This window comes from Nerophis ophidion, linkage group LG08 (genome assembly GCF_033978795.1).
Source record: "Nerophis ophidion isolate RoL-2023_Sa linkage group LG08, RoL_Noph_v1.0, whole genome shotgun sequence".
In the NCBI taxonomy this organism is placed as follows: Eukaryota; Metazoa; Chordata; class Actinopteri; order Syngnathiformes; family Syngnathidae; genus Nerophis; species Nerophis ophidion.
The window spans coordinates 48,063,416-48,082,771 of record NC_084618.1 but is presented as its reverse complement, the minus strand read 5'-3'; the positions used below and the strand labels follow the sequence as shown (position 1 = coordinate 48,082,771).

At 39.6% G+C, this 19,356-nt stretch overlaps 2 protein-coding genes and 1 long non-coding RNA gene across 6 annotated transcripts in view; 1 reads left to right on the top strand and 2 right to left on the bottom strand.

Moving 5' to 3' along the window:
* The window catches only part of rac3b (Rac family small GTPase 3b), a 34,592-nt gene extending 29,242 nt beyond the window's left edge, over nt 1-5,350 (bottom strand). The window contains exon 1 of the mRNA XM_061908730.1: nt 5,137-5,350. Coding sequence (XP_061764714.1) covers nt 5,137-5,171 — 35 coding nt within the window. The 5' untranslated portion in view covers nt 5,172-5,350. The remainder of the gene's footprint in view (nt 1-5,136) is intronic.
* Nucleotides 5,351-6,758: 1,408 nt separating this feature from the next.
* Nucleotides 6,759-19,356, bottom strand: part of lrrc45 (leucine rich repeat containing 45) — a 31,652-nt gene continuing 19,054 nt past the window's right edge. For 3 of the 4 annotated variants that reach the window (XM_061908725.1, XM_061908726.1, XM_061908727.1), the window contains 8 exons: nt 16,796-16,873; nt 16,495-16,606; nt 16,334-16,404; nt 16,134-16,226; nt 15,512-15,604; nt 12,637-12,810; nt 7,180-7,327; nt 6,759-7,085 (listed from right to left, as the gene is read on the bottom strand). In XM_061908725.1, the coding sequence (XP_061764709.1) occupies nt 6,886-7,085; nt 7,180-7,327; nt 12,637-12,810; nt 15,512-15,604; nt 16,134-16,226; nt 16,334-16,404; nt 16,495-16,606; nt 16,796-16,873 (969 nt within the window). In that variant the 3' untranslated portion in view covers nt 6,759-6,885. The remainder of the gene's footprint in view (nt 7,086-7,179; nt 7,328-12,636; nt 12,811-15,511; nt 15,605-16,133; nt 16,227-16,333; nt 16,405-16,494; nt 16,607-16,795; nt 16,874-19,356) is intronic. The other variant, XM_061908728.1, reaches the window with a different exon arrangement.
* Nucleotides 12,642-18,076, top strand: LOC133557861 (uncharacterized). The gene is made up of 3 exons (XR_009807857.1): nt 12,642-12,857; nt 15,720-15,933; nt 17,983-18,076. It is a non-coding gene; the product is annotated as an uncharacterized LOC133557861 (long non-coding RNA).

Genomic DNA, 19,356 nt, shown 5'->3' with positions numbered 1-19,356 from the left:
CATGCCCGCCGGCTATTCAAGGAATAACAGTAAATAACTAGTCAAATTGGATATTTGTCTCACGCCGCTGCGGCACACTGGTTGGGAATTAATGTTTCAAACCATCCATCCATTTCCAACCGCTTGTCCCTTTAAGGGTCGCGGAGGGTCGCTGGTGCCTATCTCAGCTGCATTCGGGCGGAAGGCGGTGTACACCATGGACAAGTTGCCACCTCATCGCAGGGCCAACACAGATAGACAGACAACATTCACACTCACATTCAAACACTAGGGCCAATTTAGTGTTGCCAATCAACCTATCCCCAGGTGCATGTATTTGGAGGTGGGAGGAAGCCGGAGTACCCGGAGGGAACCCAAGCAGTCACGGGGAGAACATGCAAACTCCACACAGAAAGATCCCGAGCCCGGGACCTTCTTATTGTGAGGCCCATGAACTAACCAACCCCTGTTCCATTGTACTGTTTTAAACCACTACCACCATGATGACCAAAATTACAACACAGTAGCTCAGTAGGCCTAAGTATTAACTAAAAAATTCCCGCAGAAATTTTGATGGGCCTGCTATCTGTGCCCTGGACCTCTGGCCTGGGGTCGCCGGAAGCCTCTGTACTTATCAGATGGTGCCAAGTGTCTGAATCCGTGAGTTTAAGTGTAACTGTACAAAATGAATCACAGAGCTAGCCTAAAATATTAGCATGCGCACATTAAAATCCTAACACCTAACAAATGTGCTAACAATGGCATTCCAACAGATAGCATGTGTCACACGGCAATTAAAACGTCTGTAAGGTGTATGGCTTAGGAAACAGAGAAAAAAGTGTAAAAGTAGGTGAAAAAATGTGCATGTTTAAGTTAGCTAGCAAGCATGCTATCATTTTTTAAAATTCCTGTTTTGTATTTGTTTTGTATCATCCTGTGAGGTGTACATTAATTGTTTTTGTTCGGTTTGTACTTCATGAAGTTTTGCACTTGTTTTTTTGTGTATTTTTTGTTTGTTTTCATTATATTTGGATGTATTTGGCTTGTATGCTTGTGAATCTGGGCTATCAATTAAATAAGATGACTTATTATGTTGAAGGGGGCAGGAAACATACGATTTTCTTCATCCAGTTCCTCCTCAAGCATAGGTGTGTAAATATCTGTTTAGTTGCTAAAGTTTAAAGGCCTACTGAAATGAGATTTTCTTATTCAAACGGGGATAGCAGGTCCATTCGATGTCATACTTGATCATTTCGCGATATTGCCATATTTTTGCTGAAAGGATTTAGTAGAGAACATCAACGATAAAGTTCGCAACTTTTGGTGCTGATAAAAAAAGCCTTGTCTTTACCGGAAGTCGCAGACGATGACTTCACAAGGGTGAGGACCCTTCACGTCCTCACATTGTTTATAATGGGAGCCTCCAGCAGCAAGAGCTATTCAGACCGAGAAAACGACAACTTCCCCATTAATTTGAGCGAGGATGAAAGATTTGTGGATGATGATATTGATAGCGAAGGACTAGAAATAATAATGATTAAAAAAAAAGAAAAGGCGATTGCATTGGGACGGATTCAGATGTTTTTAGACACATTTACTAGGATAATTCTGGGAAATCCCTTATCTTTCTATTGTGTTGCTAGTGTTTTAGTGAAATTATATAGTACCTGATAGTCGGAGGGGTGTGTCCACGGGTGTCTTGAGGCCAGTGTCTGAGGGAAGTCAGGGCAGTTACAAGGATGGCGCAAACTCCACAGATCTCCGGTAAGAGGTGACTTTTTACCACAATTTTCTCACCGAAACCTGCCGGTTGATAAGTGGTCGGGATCCATGTTCGCTTGACTGCTGATCCATAGTAAAGATTCACCCCAGGGAATTTTAAACAAGGAATCACCGTGTGTTTGTGTGGCTAAAGGCTAAAGCTTCCCACCTCCATCTTTCTTCTTTGACATCTCCATTATTAATTGAACAAATTGCAAAAGATTCAGCAACACAGATGTCCAGAATACTGTTTAATTGCGCGATGAAAAGAGACAACTTTTAGCCGCAAATGGTGCTGCGCTAATATATATTTTCCTGACAGTCCATGACGTCATAATTCCGCGACGTTTTCAACAAGAAACTCCGCGGAGAATTTAAAATTGCAATTTAGTAAACTAAACCGGCCGTATTGGCATGTGTTGCAATGTTAATATTTCATCATTGATATATAAACTATCAAACTGTATGGTCGGTAGTAGTAAGTTTCAGTAGGCCTTTAAATGTCTATTGTTCAAAAATGCACATCAATAAAGGGAGATGTATAAAAATGAATTTGCATGCTAAAAGTTAACAAGTGGCACATCCCAAGTAATATGACTCTGGGGTAAACAGTAGCAAAACTAGCTCAAAAAGTTAGCACGCTAATGTTAGCATGCTAACGTGACCATAATAATAGTTAGCATGTGTCACATACCAAGGTATATGTCTCTAAGGCGGTGGTTCTTAACCTTTTTGGAGGTACCAAACCCCACCCGTTTTATATGCGCATTCACCGAACACTCCTCTTTTTTCAAATTCAAGACAAAATTATATGTTTTTGGTAACAAATTAGTATAAGGAACATATTCTAAGTAACAAAGACTTGATTTATAGTTTTTTGGTTCGGGTTAGGGTAATAAAAAGGCCATGCCGAATAAGGCATCAATAAGTACTTAATAATGACTAGTTAAGAGCCAATATGTTACTAATTTGCATGTTAATAAGCAACTAATTAATGGTGAATATATTCCCCATACTAAAGTGTTACCATGTTTTTTTTACTGGTGTACAAAATGAACTGTGCATGAACATCACCTTGTTCAAAGAACAAAACCAACACAATGCATAAATTCACAATAAATTACACACATGCAATTCAGTGTGACTTCTGCTGTTGCAGTATCCGTAATACATGATGAGTTGGGTGTGTTTTGACCTCCGCCGAACCCCTGAGCCCGACTCACCGAACCCCTAGGATTCGATCGAACCCAGGTTAAGAACCACTGCTCTCAAGGCCTACTGAAACCCACTACTACATATCAATGATGACATATTAACATTGCAACACATGCCAATACGGCCAGTTTAGTTTACTAAATTGCAATTTTAAATTTCCCGCTGAGTTTCTTGTTGAAAACATCACGGAATGATGACGCGTGCGCGTGACGTCACGGACTGTAGAGGACATATTAGCGCAGCACTATTTGCGGCTAAAAGTCGTCTCTTTTCATCGCGCAATTAAACAGTATTCTGGACATCTGTGTTGCTGAATGTTTTGCAATTTGTTCAATTAATAATGGAGAAGTCAAAGTAGAAAGATGGAGTTGGGAAGCTTTAGCCTTTAGCCACACAAACACACGGTGATTACTTGTTTAAAATTCCCGGAGGTGAAGCTTTACTATGGATCAGAGCGGTCAAGCGAACATGGTTCTCGACCACTTGTCAACCGGCAGGTTTTGGTGAGAAAATTGCGGTAAAAAGTCGCCTCTTACCGGAGATGAGCTGAGCTTGCGCCGTCCATGCAGCTGCTGTCGACTTCCCTCAGACACTGGCCTCAAGACACCCGTGGACACACCCCTCAGACTATCAGGTACTATTTGACGTCCCACTGGGTGTGAGTTTTCCTTGCCCTTATGTGGGCCTACCGAGGATGTCATAGTGGTTTGTGTAGCCCTTTGAGACACTAGTGATTTAGGGCTATGTAAGTAAACATTGATTGATTGATTGATTGATTTAATCTCACTAAAACACTAGCAACACAATAGAAAGATAAGGGATTTCCCAGAATTATCCTAGTAAATGTGTCTAAAAACATCTGAATCCGCCCCAATGCAATTGCCTTTTTTTTTTTCAAACTTATTTTTTTTTTCTAGTCCTTAGCTATCTATATCATCATCCACAAATCTTTCATCCTCGCTCAAATTAATGGGGAAATTGTCGTTTTCTCGGTCCAAATAGCTCTTGCTGCTGGAGGCTCCCATTATAAACAATGTGAGGACATGAGGAGCCCTCACCCTTGTGACGTCATCGTCTGCGACTTCCGGTAGAGGCAAGGCTTTTTTATCAGCACCAAAAGTTGCAAACTTTATCGTCGATGTTCTCTACTAAATCCTTTCAGCAAAAATATGGCAATATCGCGAAATTATCAAGTATGACACTATCCCCGTTTAAATAAGAAAATCTTGTTTCAGTAGGCCTTCAAGGTGTATGGCTGGGGAATTACAGAAAAAAAAGTACAAATAAAAAAAAAAAGGCAGCGTTTTTTATTTAAAAAATATATTTAACATTTTGTGCATGTCTTTCGAAGGTGGGAGGAAGCCGGAGTACCCGGAGGGCCCTGCGATGAGGTGGCGACTTGTCCAGGCTGTACCCCGCCTTCCGCCCGACTGTAGCTGAGATAGGCGCCAGCGCCCCCCGCGACCCCAAAGGGGAATAAGCGGTAGTAAATGGATGGATGGATGGATTTAACATTTTTGGCCACTGGAACATTACACACAGTTTGAACAGTAACACTGTGTTTTGAATTTTACCATGAATTGATTAACGTGGACCCCGACTTTAACAAGTTGAAAAACTTATTGGGGTGTTACCATTTAGTGGTCAATTGTACGGAATATGTACTGTACTATGCTATCTACTAATAAAAGTTTCAATCAATCAAAAGAATAGAAGACAATGTAACACTTTAATGAAGTGACCACTAGATGGCGCGTGCGCACCACTACGGTTGGAGAATCACTAATGTGCAGCGTTGAAAAACAACATTTAGATAAATATTAGTTTGATGGTGCAGTGTGGCCATGACTTAGACAAAAAGGCACTGCGGAGGAGAATTGGGGCCTGCTAGGAACATGGCCACACGTCCATAGGCGTGCATCAGCAATTCAAGTGCCTCCGGTGGCCTACAAGGCGTGGAGGTGGTCCGCATAGCAGCCACACATTCAAAGCAGCCGTCTGCCCATGACGGCGCACCGACACCCGCCATGAAGGAGCAAACCGAAGCAGAAAAGAGCAAAACATAAGATGGAGCCCCAACCCTTTCCCCTCCCTAACAGCACATAGCATCCTCCCATCATCCACCCGGACACCACCGCTCAAATCACGGGCTCATTGTTGAAACTATTCGGATGCGCTTACCCGTCGCCGACCACAACGCATTTGATAGCTTGCATTTCTGCAGTTGCCGAGAACTTCCGGAGAGCCGACACTGGTCGTTGACTGGACCCGACAGGCTGCGCTGAACACTTGGATGAGAGCAGCGGGGCAGTCCGCTCAGCGAAGGCGCCGCAGTGAAAGGTGACGAGTGTTGCCGAGCGGCTCCGGAAAGTACCGACCAATCTTCGAACGGAAGAAGAGGGGCGCGGCCAGTGTAGCGTTGGTCTACTTCCGGTATGAGCCGAAAACAAATGGGCGATACCGCAAACGGCGGTGTCGATACGATGCCAAGTGAACACAGACAGCAATACGTTTTACTTGTTTCATCTTTTTGAAAGCTGCGATGAAGTGGCAACTTGTCCAGGGTGTAAAACGACTTCCGCCCGATTGTAGCTGAGATAGGCACAAGGGACCCCAAAAGGGAATAAGCGGTAAAAAATGGATGGATGGATGGATCTTTTTGAAAGATAATTGAATGATGTTTGCCTTTATATCAGGAAAATAAATACTCAGGACAAAAAGTTTAAGCAAACATGAAAAAAATATCCAAAACATGTGAGATCGATACACGCACACAAACACGATACAGCAATGTAAGAACAGTTTAATGATAAATTACCATGCAATCATAAACATTAATTGTGGGAAATAATTCAACAAAAGCGGAAACTCATTTGGTATTTTTACCGCCAATAATGAGGTCAATAATCTAGTCCCTGAATCTGTAGATGAAATCTGAATTTAACAACAACGTAAACAACATTTTAAAAGTAATATTGTCCAGGGTGTACACCACCTTCTGCGCGAATGCAGCTGAGATAGGCTCCAGCACCCCCCCGGGACTCCGAACGGGACAAGCAGTAGAAAATGGATGGATGGATATTAGTAAAAACATTTATCGACAAGCCCTGCAATTAGGTGGCGAGTTGTCCAGGATGTTCCCTGCCTCCCGCCCGATTGTAGCTGAGATAGGCACCAGCGCCCCCCACGACCCCAAAGGGAATAAGCGGTAGAAATGGATGGATATATCGACAAATGCAACTGGGACAGGCTTCAGCACCACCTATAACCTCAAAAGGGGACAAGCGGTAGAAAATGGATGGATGGATAAACAAAATTTAAAAAGTAATATATTTGTAAAAACATATATGGACAAATGCAGCTGAGATAGGCTCCAGCCTGCCCCGCGACCCCGAGAGGGACAAGCGGTAGAAAAGGTTTGATATCCTCATCTCGGTATCGATCTAAAACAGATACTACCTAATTAACTTTCCTCTGGTGTTAGGGTCATTAGGGTCCACCCGTTTTAGGTTTTAAATAGGACAGCATGGCTCGGTTGGTAAAGGGAACCTGAGGGTTCCTGGTTCAATCCCCGCTTCCGCCATCACTGACGTGTCCTGGAACCCTCAAATTGCTGGCACGCCCACTCTACCAACCGAGCCACACAGCCCCTTTAAAAACTTTTTAAGATAAGCTGATAAGGTTCTGCCAAAAAATATAAAGTACATTATTACATGCAGGCAATGGCTGTTTTCACATATTCATGATGTGTCATGTGGCGTTCAGAGAAGACAGCAAAGGTTCTAAAATAGTACAAGTCTGAGTAAACTACAATTACCATTTAATGGAGTTCAGTCTTTTTTTTTGTACAACAGACACAAACTACTATAGTTTCATCCAGCAAAGATAATAAATCAATAAATAAAAGTCGAACTGTTCAGTTTCATGGGATCATGTCTTAGGGCTGCCGTACTGTCCCAGAGGAGAACCTCTGACGTAGGTGAGGATGGCGTTCTGCAGGCACGTCGCTCTTTGGGCTTCATCATCCCTCATCCTTTGGATCTCTACCTCTTTTAGACGCAGCTTTTCCAGCAAAGACGACGCCTCGCTCTCTTTGTCCAGGAGCGCTTCTCTATGGTTGCTCGTCATTACTGCACAACACAACGTCACAGAGGGGAAATAACGGCATCTGCTGTATCCAGGAAGTTGCACACCAACAAACAGATGGGAAAATGCAAGAGGTACCTTTGATTTCTCTCTCTAGAGCACCGATTTTCTCTTTAAGCCCTCCTTGTGCAATTCTCTCGACCTCCAAGTGTCCAATCTGTTCCTGCAGCTCCAGCCTCACTCGACTCACCTCAGCTAACTTCTCCTGGTCCTTTCCTGACAGCTCCTGCAACTCATCATGTTTGGTATGAATGACTGCCAGTTTATAAACCTGCAATCTATTCAGTCTTTACACATGAGCTACACTGCTTTCACTGTAGGAGAAAAAACAGTCATTTTAGCCCAGCTGAAGGTCAAACCTGCTTGTGTAAAACCATTCCCGATTCCAATTCTTTTAAAGAAGCGGGGTCAAAAATTTTGGATGGATTTCTAACGGGGGCTCATTTCAATATAAAATAGTATTCCTTTGAACTTTTCAAAGTCGTTCACTTTCACAAAAGTGTAACTTTGTTTTTTGAAAACCTGATAAAAACATGAATCAATCAATCAATCAATCAATGTTTATTTATATAGCCCTAAATCACAAATGTCTCAAAGGACTGTACAAACCATTACGACTACGACATCCTCGGAAGAACCCACAATATGAACACCTATTCATATACTGAATGTTGGAGATAGTGGTTCTCTAATCAAGGTTTTACGCTGCTGATACCGATCATCCATGAGTGAAATCAGACGATACCAATCACATGTACAATCTGTAATTTTTCAAATTTTTTTTTAGTGGTAGTCAGTTTAACAATAGCAACACAATATTTAAACTAGTCTCTTATTTATTTGTTTTACATACAAACCCCGTTTCCCTATGAGTTGGGAAATTGCGTTAGATGTAAATATAAATAGAATACAATGATTTGCAAATCCTTTTCAACCCATATTCAGTTGAATGCCCTACAAAAACAAGATATTTGATGTTCAAACTCATAAACTTTATTTTTTTTTTTGCAAATAATAATTAACTTAGAATTTCATGGCTGCAACACGTGCCAAAGTAGTTGGGAAAGGGCATGTTCACCACTGTGTTACATCACCTTTTCTTTTAACAACACTCAATAAACGTTTGGGAACTGAGGAAACTAATTGTTGAAGCTTTGAAATAGGAATTCTTTCCCATTCCTGTTTTATGTAGAGCTTTAGTCGTTCAACAGTCCGGGGTCTCCGCTGTCGTATTTTACGCTTCATAATGCGCCACACATTTTCAATGGGAGACAGGTCTGGACTGCAAGCGGGCCAGGAAAGTACCCGGACTCTTTTACTACGAAGACACACTGTTGTAACACGTAGCTTGGCATTTTCTTGCTGAAATAAGCAGGGACGTCCATGATAACATTGCTTGGACGGCAACATACAGTGTGTTGCTCCAAAACCTGCATGTACCTTTAAGCATTAATGGTGCCTTCACAGATGTGTAAGTTACCCATGCCTTGGGCACTAATGCACCCCTATACCGTCACACATGCTGGTTTTTCATCTTTGCGCCTAGAACAATCCAGATGGTTCTTTTCCTCTTTGATCCGGAGGACACAACGTCCACAGTTTCCCCTAAAAAATTGAAATATGAACTAGTCAGACCACGGAACACTTTTCCATTTTGCGTCAGTCCATCTTAGATGAGCTTAGGCCCAGCGAAGCTGGCGGCGTTTCTGGGTGTTGTTGATAAATGGCTTTCGCTTTGCATAGTGGAGCTTTAACTTGCACTAACAGATGTAGCGACAAACTGTATTTAGTGACAGTGGTTTTCTGAAGTGTTCCGGAGCCCATGTAGTGATATCATTTAGAGATTGATGTCGGTTTTTGATACAGTGCTGTCTGAAGGGTTGAAGGTCACGGTCATTGAATGTTGGTTTCCGACCATGCCGCTTATGTGGAGGGATTTCTTCAGATTCTCTGAACCTTTTGATGGTATTACGGACAGTAAATGTTGGAATCCCTAAATATCTTGCAATTGCACTTTGAGAAACGTTGTTCTTAAACTGTTGGACTACTTGCTAACACAGTTGTGGACAAAGGGGTGTACCTCACCCCATCTTTTCTTGTGAAAAACAGAGCAATTTTTGGGAAGCTGTTTTTATACTCAATCATGGCACCCACCTGTTCCCAATTAGCCTGCACACCTGTGGGATGTTCCAAATAAGTGTTTGATGAGCATTCCTAAACTTTATCAGTATTTACTGCCACCTTTCCCAACTTCTTTGTCATGTGTTGCTGGCATCATATTCTAAAGTTAATGATTATTTGCAAAAAAAAAAATGTTTATCAGTTTGAACATCAAATATGTTGTCTTTGTAGCATATCCAACTGAATATGGGTTGAAAATGATTTGCAAATCATTGCATTCCATTGATATTTACTTTTTTTCCCCTAAAGAACTCATGGTCCCTTATTCCCTGAATTTCTAATAGTTGATAAAAAAAAAGATTGTGGGAAAATAAAAATGTTGATATAATCCTCTCGTATCACTCATACACTGATACTATCCTTGGTATCACTACTATCAATTTATGCATCAATCTGAGCGATGCTTGCAGCTTGAAGAGGACTTGTGCAAAACTAACTCTTCTAACCAATCGGTCGCTGTATTTCTGCACAATCAAATAAGTCAGTACTTATTCACAGTGCTTCACTTTTTCCAAATGTTGTTTTGTTACAGCCTTAGTCCAAAATTAAATAAATTCAGATTTGTCCTACAAATTTGACACACAATAACCTATAAAGACAAGTTTAAAGGTCTTTTATTTTTAAATTGCAAATTTCCTAAAAATAAAACAATAAAAATCACATGTACATAGGTACAATTATAGCCTCAAGTCTTTTTCAATATGATGCCATACGCTTGGCACACCTATCTTTGGGCAGTTTCAACCATTACTCTTTGCAGCACCTCTCAAGCTATATCAGCTTGGATGGGAAATGTTGGTTTTCACCCAGGATATGTCTGTACATTGCTGCCTTCATCTTAGTCTAGTCCGGGAGGTGACCAAGAACCCGATGGTCACTCTGTCAGAGCTACTGCATTCCTCTGTGGATAGAGGAGAACCTTCTAGAAGTCTACCATCTCTGCAGCAAACCACCAATCAGGCTGTAAATACTTATTATGTACATATGATTTTTTTGTATTTATTTTTATTTTTAATACATTTGCACTTTGAAAAAAAAATTCACTTCGTCATATAGGGTACTGTGTGTAGAATTTTGAGAACAAAAACTTAATTCCTTTTTGAAATAAGGCTGTAACATAAAGTGTGTAAAAAGTGAAGCACTGTGAATACTTCCAAGATGCATTATACTTCCGCCAAACGAGCCGTTTGGAATTTGCGACGTTTTTCCCAAGTGTGATGTCAGCAGATATGTCCACAAATGGTACAGTTTCCCGAAAAGTTTTGCGCCAGTCCACCATTGTAGTTCAACGTTTTAATCAATAAGCTCCTTCTTTTTCGCTATTTTCTTGTTGTGGGGCAGACTGGCTCGTACATGCAGATGCATCCTCTGCTGTGGCCATTTCTAATACAAAGTAGCGTATAGTTCAGGGGTAGGGAACCTATGGCTCTAGAGCCAGAAGTGGCTCTTTTGATGACTGCATCTGGCTCTAAGATAAATCTTAGCTGACATTGCTTAACACGATAAGTAATGAATAATTCTGCTGGTAATCACAGTGTTAAAATTCCATCCATCCATCCATCCATTTTATTCTGCTTATTCCCTTTGGGGTCGCGGGGGGCGCTGGTGCCTATCTCAGCTACAATCGGGCGGAAGGCGGTGTACACCCTGGACAAGTCGCCCCTCATCTCGGGCCCAACACAGATAGACAGACAACATTCACACTCACATTCACACACTAGGGCCAATTTAGTGTTGCCAATCAACTAATCCCCAGGTGCATGTTTGCTGAACTAATTAATTTGCCTATCATTCTTATGTAAGACAAGAATATGTTTTCCTTTTTTTTTTAATGAATTCTGAATTGTTATAGGGCAGCATGGTGGAAGAGGGGTTAGTGCAGGGGTAGGTAACCTATGGCTCTAGAGCCAGATGTGGCTCGTTTGATGACTGCATCTGGCTCTAAGATAAATCTTAGCTGACATTGCTTAACACGATAAGTAATTAATAATTCTGCTGGTAATCACAGTGTTAAAAATAACATCCAAATTATAAAACATTCTCATGCATTTTAATCCAACCATCCATTTTCTATCGCACCTGTTCAAGATGTCGCATTAATGGTAAGAAGTGTTATATTTATTATTGGTTAGCTTTAGAATAACAATGTTATTAAAAAGAATAAGAGACTTATTATACTCTAAAATGTTGGTCTTACTTAAAAATGCACGCATTGAGTTGTATTCAGTCTAAAAAAAAATTATATGGCTCTCACGGAAATAGATTTTGAAATATCTGGCTTTCATGGCTCTCTCAGCCAAAAAGGTTCCCGACCCCTGGTATAGTTCAAACTTATATCTGTGAGTAGGCTCCACAAGGAAGAGCTAAAAACTACAAATTGCTGACGGGGAGAACACGTAATCAAAGTGGAGCCGTATAAATAAGACCGCGCACAAAATGGTGTATTTTGAAGTGAATGTCAGGAAGCAAATGTACAATCGTAAAACATAATCCGTGCAAAATTTTCACCAAGGAACCACATTTCATGTTATGTAGACCACAAAGAAGTGTTTTAAATGTAGGAAAAAAAATCATAATATGACCCATTTTAAGCATAACAAAAAGCTGACACCTCGTATCGCAAAATACTCGTAAGTTGAGGTACTCGTGAAGTACCACTGTGTTTGTTATTTTCCCCTTAATAACTGCTTACTTTATGCTGTAACGCTGTTCCAGGTACAATTCTTAAACTTTACTACGCACTTATTTATTGTGTTAACTTGTTTCAAACTAGTTTAGCGGCTCGCTTAGCAATTATCTTGCTTGCTCTTCTTCAGTGTGTAATATGTTAAGCATTGTCCTCCAGTGATAATAATAATTTAAGAACTATAGTTTGCTACAATGGAGAATTATTGATTTAGTGAAGTGGCTCCACACGATGTACGGACTTAAACAGTTTGCTGCTTAGCCACCTCTGTGGCAGCACCAATGTGTCTTCAGGTCGGCAGGAATGGCAATCAACAGATAAACATTTGGATGGCTCTGAGACAATCGTAATGTAAAGACATACACAATTATATGGATCCCCATTGATGCCCAACTGTGGTTGTAACCGCTCTACAGTGCCAAACTAATCCTCTGCTTGGTATTTGTGAAATATTTTCTCTGTCGTAACAATTACAGAACATTAATTTAATATGTGAATTGATGTTTTTAAAAATTATTGAAGATGTACGTCATTATTATTTTATATCTCATACACTTTCATGCGATTCATCAGTAAGGGTTTGCAAACATTAAGTCAAAGAAAAGAGTGAACATTTTTAGTCAGGCTAGGCTGCCACGTTATTGTTGTGTGTTTGAGAGTGTCCAGACCTGCTGGAGCTCCTCGATCTTGCGGCGCAGGCTGTCTGTCTCAATGATCTGCTGTCTGTTTTTAGCCTGCTGCTCTGAGATGATTTGTTTTTGTTGGGAAGACTGCAGTTGGATCTCCTGTATGGAGGAGCGCACTGAGCGAAGCTTCTCCTCCAACGATGATACATGTGCCTGCTGCTCACAGGAGTCAGGATTGGAAAGAAGGGGAACAGTCAGAAGAGGTACTTGTCATTTAGCAAGGCTTTAAAACAATGATTTTATATATTGGTTATTTTTGTTATGATGTGTATTATTTTATTTGCAATGTCTGTTGTTGCATCATGCTATTTTGATTGTACTGTTTGTATTTTAACCATGTAAAGCACTTTGTGAGTCCTCTCCGGGAGCAGTGCTATTATACACATATATACATATACACACACACACACATATAATATATATATATATATATATATATATATATATATATATGTATATATATATATATATATATATATATATATATATATATATATATATATATATATATACACAGTGGGGCAAAAAAGTATTTAGTCAGCCACCGATTGTGCAAGTTCTCCCACTTAAAATGATCACAGAGGTCTGTAATTTTCATCATAGGTACACTTCAACTGTGAGAGACAGAATGTGAAAAAAAAAAATCAGGGAATTCACATTGTAATTTAATTTTAAATAATTTATTTGTAAATTATGGTGGAAAATAAGTATTTGGTCACTTCAAACAAGGAAGATCTCTGGCTCTCACAGACCTGTAACTTCTTCTTTAAGAAGCTCTTCTGTCCTCCACTCGTTACCTGTATTAATGGCACTTGTTTGAACTTGTTATCTGTATAAAAGACACCTGTCCACAGTCTCAAACAGTCAGACTCCAAACTCCACTATGGCCAAGACCAAAGAGCTGTCGAAGGACACCAGGAAAATAATTGTAGACCTGCACCAGATTGGGAAGAGTGAATCTACAATAGGCAATCAGCTTGGTGTGAAAAAAATCAACTGTGGGAGCAATTATCAGAAAATGGAAGACATACAAGACCACTGATAATCTCCCTCGATCTGGGGCTCCACGCAAGATATCAACCCGTGGGGTAAAAAAGATCATGAGAAAGGTGAGCAAAAATCCCTAAACCACAAGGGGGGACCTGGTGAATGATCTGCAGAGAGCTGGGAACAAAGTAACAAAGGTTACCATCAGTAACACACTACGCCGACAGGGAATCAAATCCTGCAGTGTCAGACGTGTCCCCCTGCTTAAGCCATGTCCAGGCCCGTCTAAAGTTTGCCAGAGAGCCCATGGATGATACAGCTGCGGACTGGGAGAATCTCATGTGGTCAGATGAAACCAAAATAGAACTTTTTGGTATAAACTCAACTCGTGGTGTTTGGAGGAAGAAGAATACTGAGTTGCATCCCAAGAACACCATACCTACTGTGAAGCACGGGGGTGGAAACATCATGCTTTGGGGCTGTTTTTCTGCTAAGAGGACAGGATGATTGATCCGTGTTAAGGAAAGAATGAATTGGGCCATGTATCGTGAGATTTTGAGCCAAAACCTCCTTCTATCAGTGAGAGCTTTGAATGGTTGACCAAATACATATTTTCCACCATAATTTACAAATACATTCTTTAAAATTCCTACAATGTGAATTCCTGGATTTTTTTTCACATTCTGTCTCTCACAGTTGAACTGTACCTATGATAAAAATTACAGACCTCTGTCATCATTTTAAGTGGGGGAACTTGCACAATCGGTGGCTGATTAAATACTTTTTTGCCCCACTGTGTGTGTGTGTGTGTATATATATATATATACACACATACACATGTATACACGTATACACACATATATATATATACACATATATACACATGTATACACGTACACACACACACACACATATATATATATATATATATATTTTAAGTGGGAGAACTTGCACAATCGGTGGCTAATTAAATACTTTTTCGCCCCACTGTGTGTGTGTGTATATATATACATATATATATATATATATATATATATATATATATATATATATATATATATACACACATGTATACACACACACACATACATACATACATACATACATATATATATATATATATATATATATATATATATATATATATATATATATATATATATATGCATATAGAAACGCATAATGTGCACAGCAATTAGCACAGAGGTGGGCGACATATCGTTTGCTGTTTAGTCTGGTTTGTCTCCATCCATTCATCCATCCATTTTCTACCGCTTATTCCCTTTCGGGGTCGCGGGGGGCACTGGCGCCTATCTCAGCTACAATCGGGCGGAAGGCGGGGTACACCCTGTAATTTAATACTGTCTTTTGTTTAGTGAAGTGAATTATATAGCGCTTTTCTGCAGTGACTCAAAACGCTTTACATAGTGAAACCCAATATCAAAGTTACATTTAAACCAGTGTGTGGCACTGGGAGCAGGTGGGTAAACGGCAGTGATTAGGATGGCTAAAGTGGGATATCAAACCAGGAACCCTCAAGTTGCTGGCATGGCCGTTCTTCAAACCGAGCTATACCGCCCAAATGTCTAGCAATTGATTACTTATCATTAAATTCCTCTTGTGCTCGCCAGCAAATACAGCTGGCTTTTTCGAGTCATTTGTTTCTCTCCGTTGTTTCTTCTTTGCAATTTGAATTGAAAAGGGAAAAATATGGCAAACAACTTGCATTCTTGCACAATGCTAGCACATGTTTCAAACACCCATTCACAACAATGAAACCCTTGAGCCCAAAGTTTTCCCACCCTTAATTTAAAAACTACACTGGATGGTACCATGTTACAATAAAACAGTTTTTATATTTTAAATGTACCTCCTCCTGGCGCACTTGCGCGCGGACATTCCCCAGTTGCTCTTCTGCCAGGGATCTCTCTGCCACACACGCCGCTTTAGTCCTACTCAGATCCTATAAAAGAGGCAAGGCATGGTTATGACAAGAGCATTAAAATGCAGCCGTTTTACCACATATGACCACCATTTTTTTTCATCCATTCATTTTCTATACTACTTTCCCTTAATAGGGCAAATGTGAGATGGAGCCTATCCCAGCTGACTGTGAGCAAGTGGCTGGGCACACCCTGGACCTGCTGCAATCCCATTCACACCAATGGACGATTTCAAGTCTCCAACTTACCTAACATGCTTCATTTTGAAATGTGGGCAAAAGCATGGGGAGAAGATGCAAACTCCACACACAGATGCGAGAACGAAGATTCAACCCTCAATCTCCTGATGGTAAGGTCAACATACTAACCGGAAGGCCACCATGATGTCCCAAAACTATTTTATTAAATACTATTCTTGTCATTATTATTATGTCTAGGGTCAGCGACCTTTTGTTTAAAATGCATTTGTAAATTTGCGTGACATTACAAGCTATATGTCATCACACCTCCTGGTATAAAGTATATGCTTCACAAACTCGAAGGTCAAACCTCTTCTAGCTGAATTCGTTGTCCTTCCAGTTTGACGATGCGTTCCTGAAGTGCTTTCTCATTTTCCCCTCGATGCCGATTCACAGTCTCAACCTGCAGAGACATTGCTTGCTAGTAGTTTTATGTAAGGTTTACCTTACAAAAAAATCATCAACAATGTGCCTTCATTTGTGGCCTAAAAACAAAGATCTAGGGTGTACCTCTCTTTGTCGTCGATTATCTAGGTCCTCAAGGGCTTGCTTGGACATTCGCTTCTCTATTTCCAGGCGGTCTATCAGAGGAAATGATCATAAATGATCTTTTAGGGATTTTGTGTGGAATATGCCGCAAAGAATGTGACTGTTTGTTGATGATTTATTGCCTTCTGTCTGTGCTAGCTTGAGCTTGAACTCAGCTGTACTGTTGGTCAGTTCCTGCTTCAGCTCAAAAAGTTGCTGCTGCTGAGACTTGCACCTGCGCTCCACCTCCTCTATCTTTAAAAGCACAGAAATAATGGTTATGTTTATGGTTTGAGTTCATTTCGAACATGCATACACAATTGCAACATGATACATCACAATCCCCAGTTTGTCTTTTCAACATGCACAGTTTATAATGCCAGCAATCGCAGGGTCACAACAGAAATATAATATTCATGAAAATACACAATTACTGTAACTTACGTAGTTTTTCTGTTGGACATTAGTTTCCGTCAGATTTTTAATGTCTCTTAGAAGCTTGTCATCTCTGGAAATGCGTTCCTACGGATAGATTGGAAAACAAATGGTAAAATATTGCGGCTCATTAATTATAAACTGTAATTATGTTATGGTTTCCATAGGTGAGTTGACTTTTAGCAGTGGAATAATGTAGAGAACCCCACCTGACTGCTTACTGTAAGTACTGTGCAAAAGTCTTGAGTCATCACAATTGTGGTTTTTAATTACATTTTTCCATTTGCTTTTAGTAAAAGACAAAACATATGAGAGATACAGCATACAATTTTATAAATGTATTTAAAACACAAGTGTCCATTGTGCAGTCTGGGGTAGATGTTTGGCCCTCAGATCTTTTTTCTTTTTACTGGGCCCCAGCACATTCTAATCATTAGATATTACACAATTAGTTTTTTTTCACATTTAAGTAAAGTAGTATGTTAATGTTTAGTTCAAATAGAGTAGCATATAATAATGGGACGACATTGGATGTGTTTGAACATGTTTAATGCAGAAAATGTAGTGGATTAACGCATAGATTTATTTTTAGTATGATGCCCTCAGAAAAAAAAAGATGTCTGGACACATCTAAAAACACTGATTTAATTTTACACATGACAACTTAAATTATTTGATAAACACGCTTTGATTTTAATTTGGATTATGATTGTTTTATTTTATGATTATGATTTGAATCACGCTAATTAATTTTTTTTCTTTTTTTTTCTGGAAAGCACTTTGAATTGCCATGTTTGCTAATTGTGCTCTATAAATAAACTTGCTTTGCCTTTAGCACTGTCATCGCTGGCTAAATGGTACTAAGCGAAATTGTATTCCCATTTATCCCATTTCAAATGTTTTTGACACTTTTTTATTTATGTGGCACAATCAAAATGTAATTTAATTTGATGCAGGTTTGTAGTAAAATATGGAAAATAGTCTATTCACTAATTAACTATTTTTTCTCTGAGGTTATATTTCTCCTCTTTTGTTGAGAAGAATTGTTGTAAATTCTTGGGTAGCAGATTATAGTTTGCTTTGTGCAGAATTTTAGGTGTTTGCAAATTCACTATGTCGTAGAATTGCAGTATTTTTGACTCCATAAATAAAGGGTTTGTCCATCCATTCATTTTCTACCACTTATTCCTTTTTAGGGTCGCGGGGGGCACTGGCGCTTATCTCAGCTACAATCGGACGGAAGGCGGGGTACACCCTGGACAAGTCTCCACCTCATCGCAGGGTAAAGGGTGTGTATGTTCTCTATAGCTAACATTAGTATTATTCTAATTGATCTTTTTTGTAACACAGTTAATGAATGAAGTGTACTTTTGTAGTTATTTTCCCATATTTCACACACAATAACTCAGATATGGTAACACTAGCAAGCAGTAAAGAAAATGAAGTGATTTTTGGTCCAATACATATTTAGCTTTGTTCAGTATTGATGTATGTCTTGCCACTTTATGTTATATATTTTTTATATGAACTTTCCAGTTAATTTTCATCATCAATTATTACACCTAGAAATTTGATTTCATTTACTGTTTCAGTATCTACTCCGCCTATTTGTATTTGTGTTTGACTTTCTGTTCTACTGTTACCGAGTAGCATAATTTTAGTTTTACTGAGGTTTACGGATAGTCTGTTTTTGTCAAACCATTCCTTTAATTTGTGAATTTCTTCTGTTACTATTTGTATTAGCTAGTGTGTGTTCTCTCCTGAACAAAACACTGTGTAAACTGCACTTTTTTGGGAATTTTGCCTATAGTTTTGGGGCGGTGTGGCTGGTTGGTAGAGCGGCTGTGCAACTTAAGGGTAGCAGGTTCAATCCCCGCTTCCAGCATCTTAGTCACTGCCGTTGTGTCCTTGGGCAAGACACTTTACCCACCTGCTCCCAGTGCCACGCACACTGGTTTAAATGTAACTTGGATAATGGGTTTCACTAGGTAAAAGTGCTTTGAGTTTCTAGAGAAAAGCGCTATATAGATATACTTCAATTCACTTCACTATAGATCACAATCATTATGAGACAAGAACACCCGTATTTTTTTTTGTTTAGGATTTTAAAGAAGCTAAAAAAAAAACGATGATGCGGCCAATGGGAGGCACCGTTGTAACCTTCAAAGCCTCCTAAGTCAACTTCAAAACCCTTCATTAACGTTTTATTAACACACTGCAAGTGTATATACTGTATAATGTAGTAACAGACACATTCATGTCAAAATATGTACTATGTACAATATTTACCGTAACTTAGTCATTCAAATAATTGACTGACTTCTTCCGCGCAATAAATTTGATTTCCATAGCAACACACGTCTGACTTCTGGCAACAACTTTTGTTCCTACTTCTGGATACAAAACGCTTGTGCGTGTTCTTAATCATAGCAGACTTGGTAACAAATAACGAAAATCACCATTTTTGGACAAATGAGGATTTACAAGCTTATACTTTTTTAAACTGAATGAACAGAAGATGAACTGCTGTTTATAGAAGGGAGCACAAAGGAAGAGGGTGAAATGTTGGA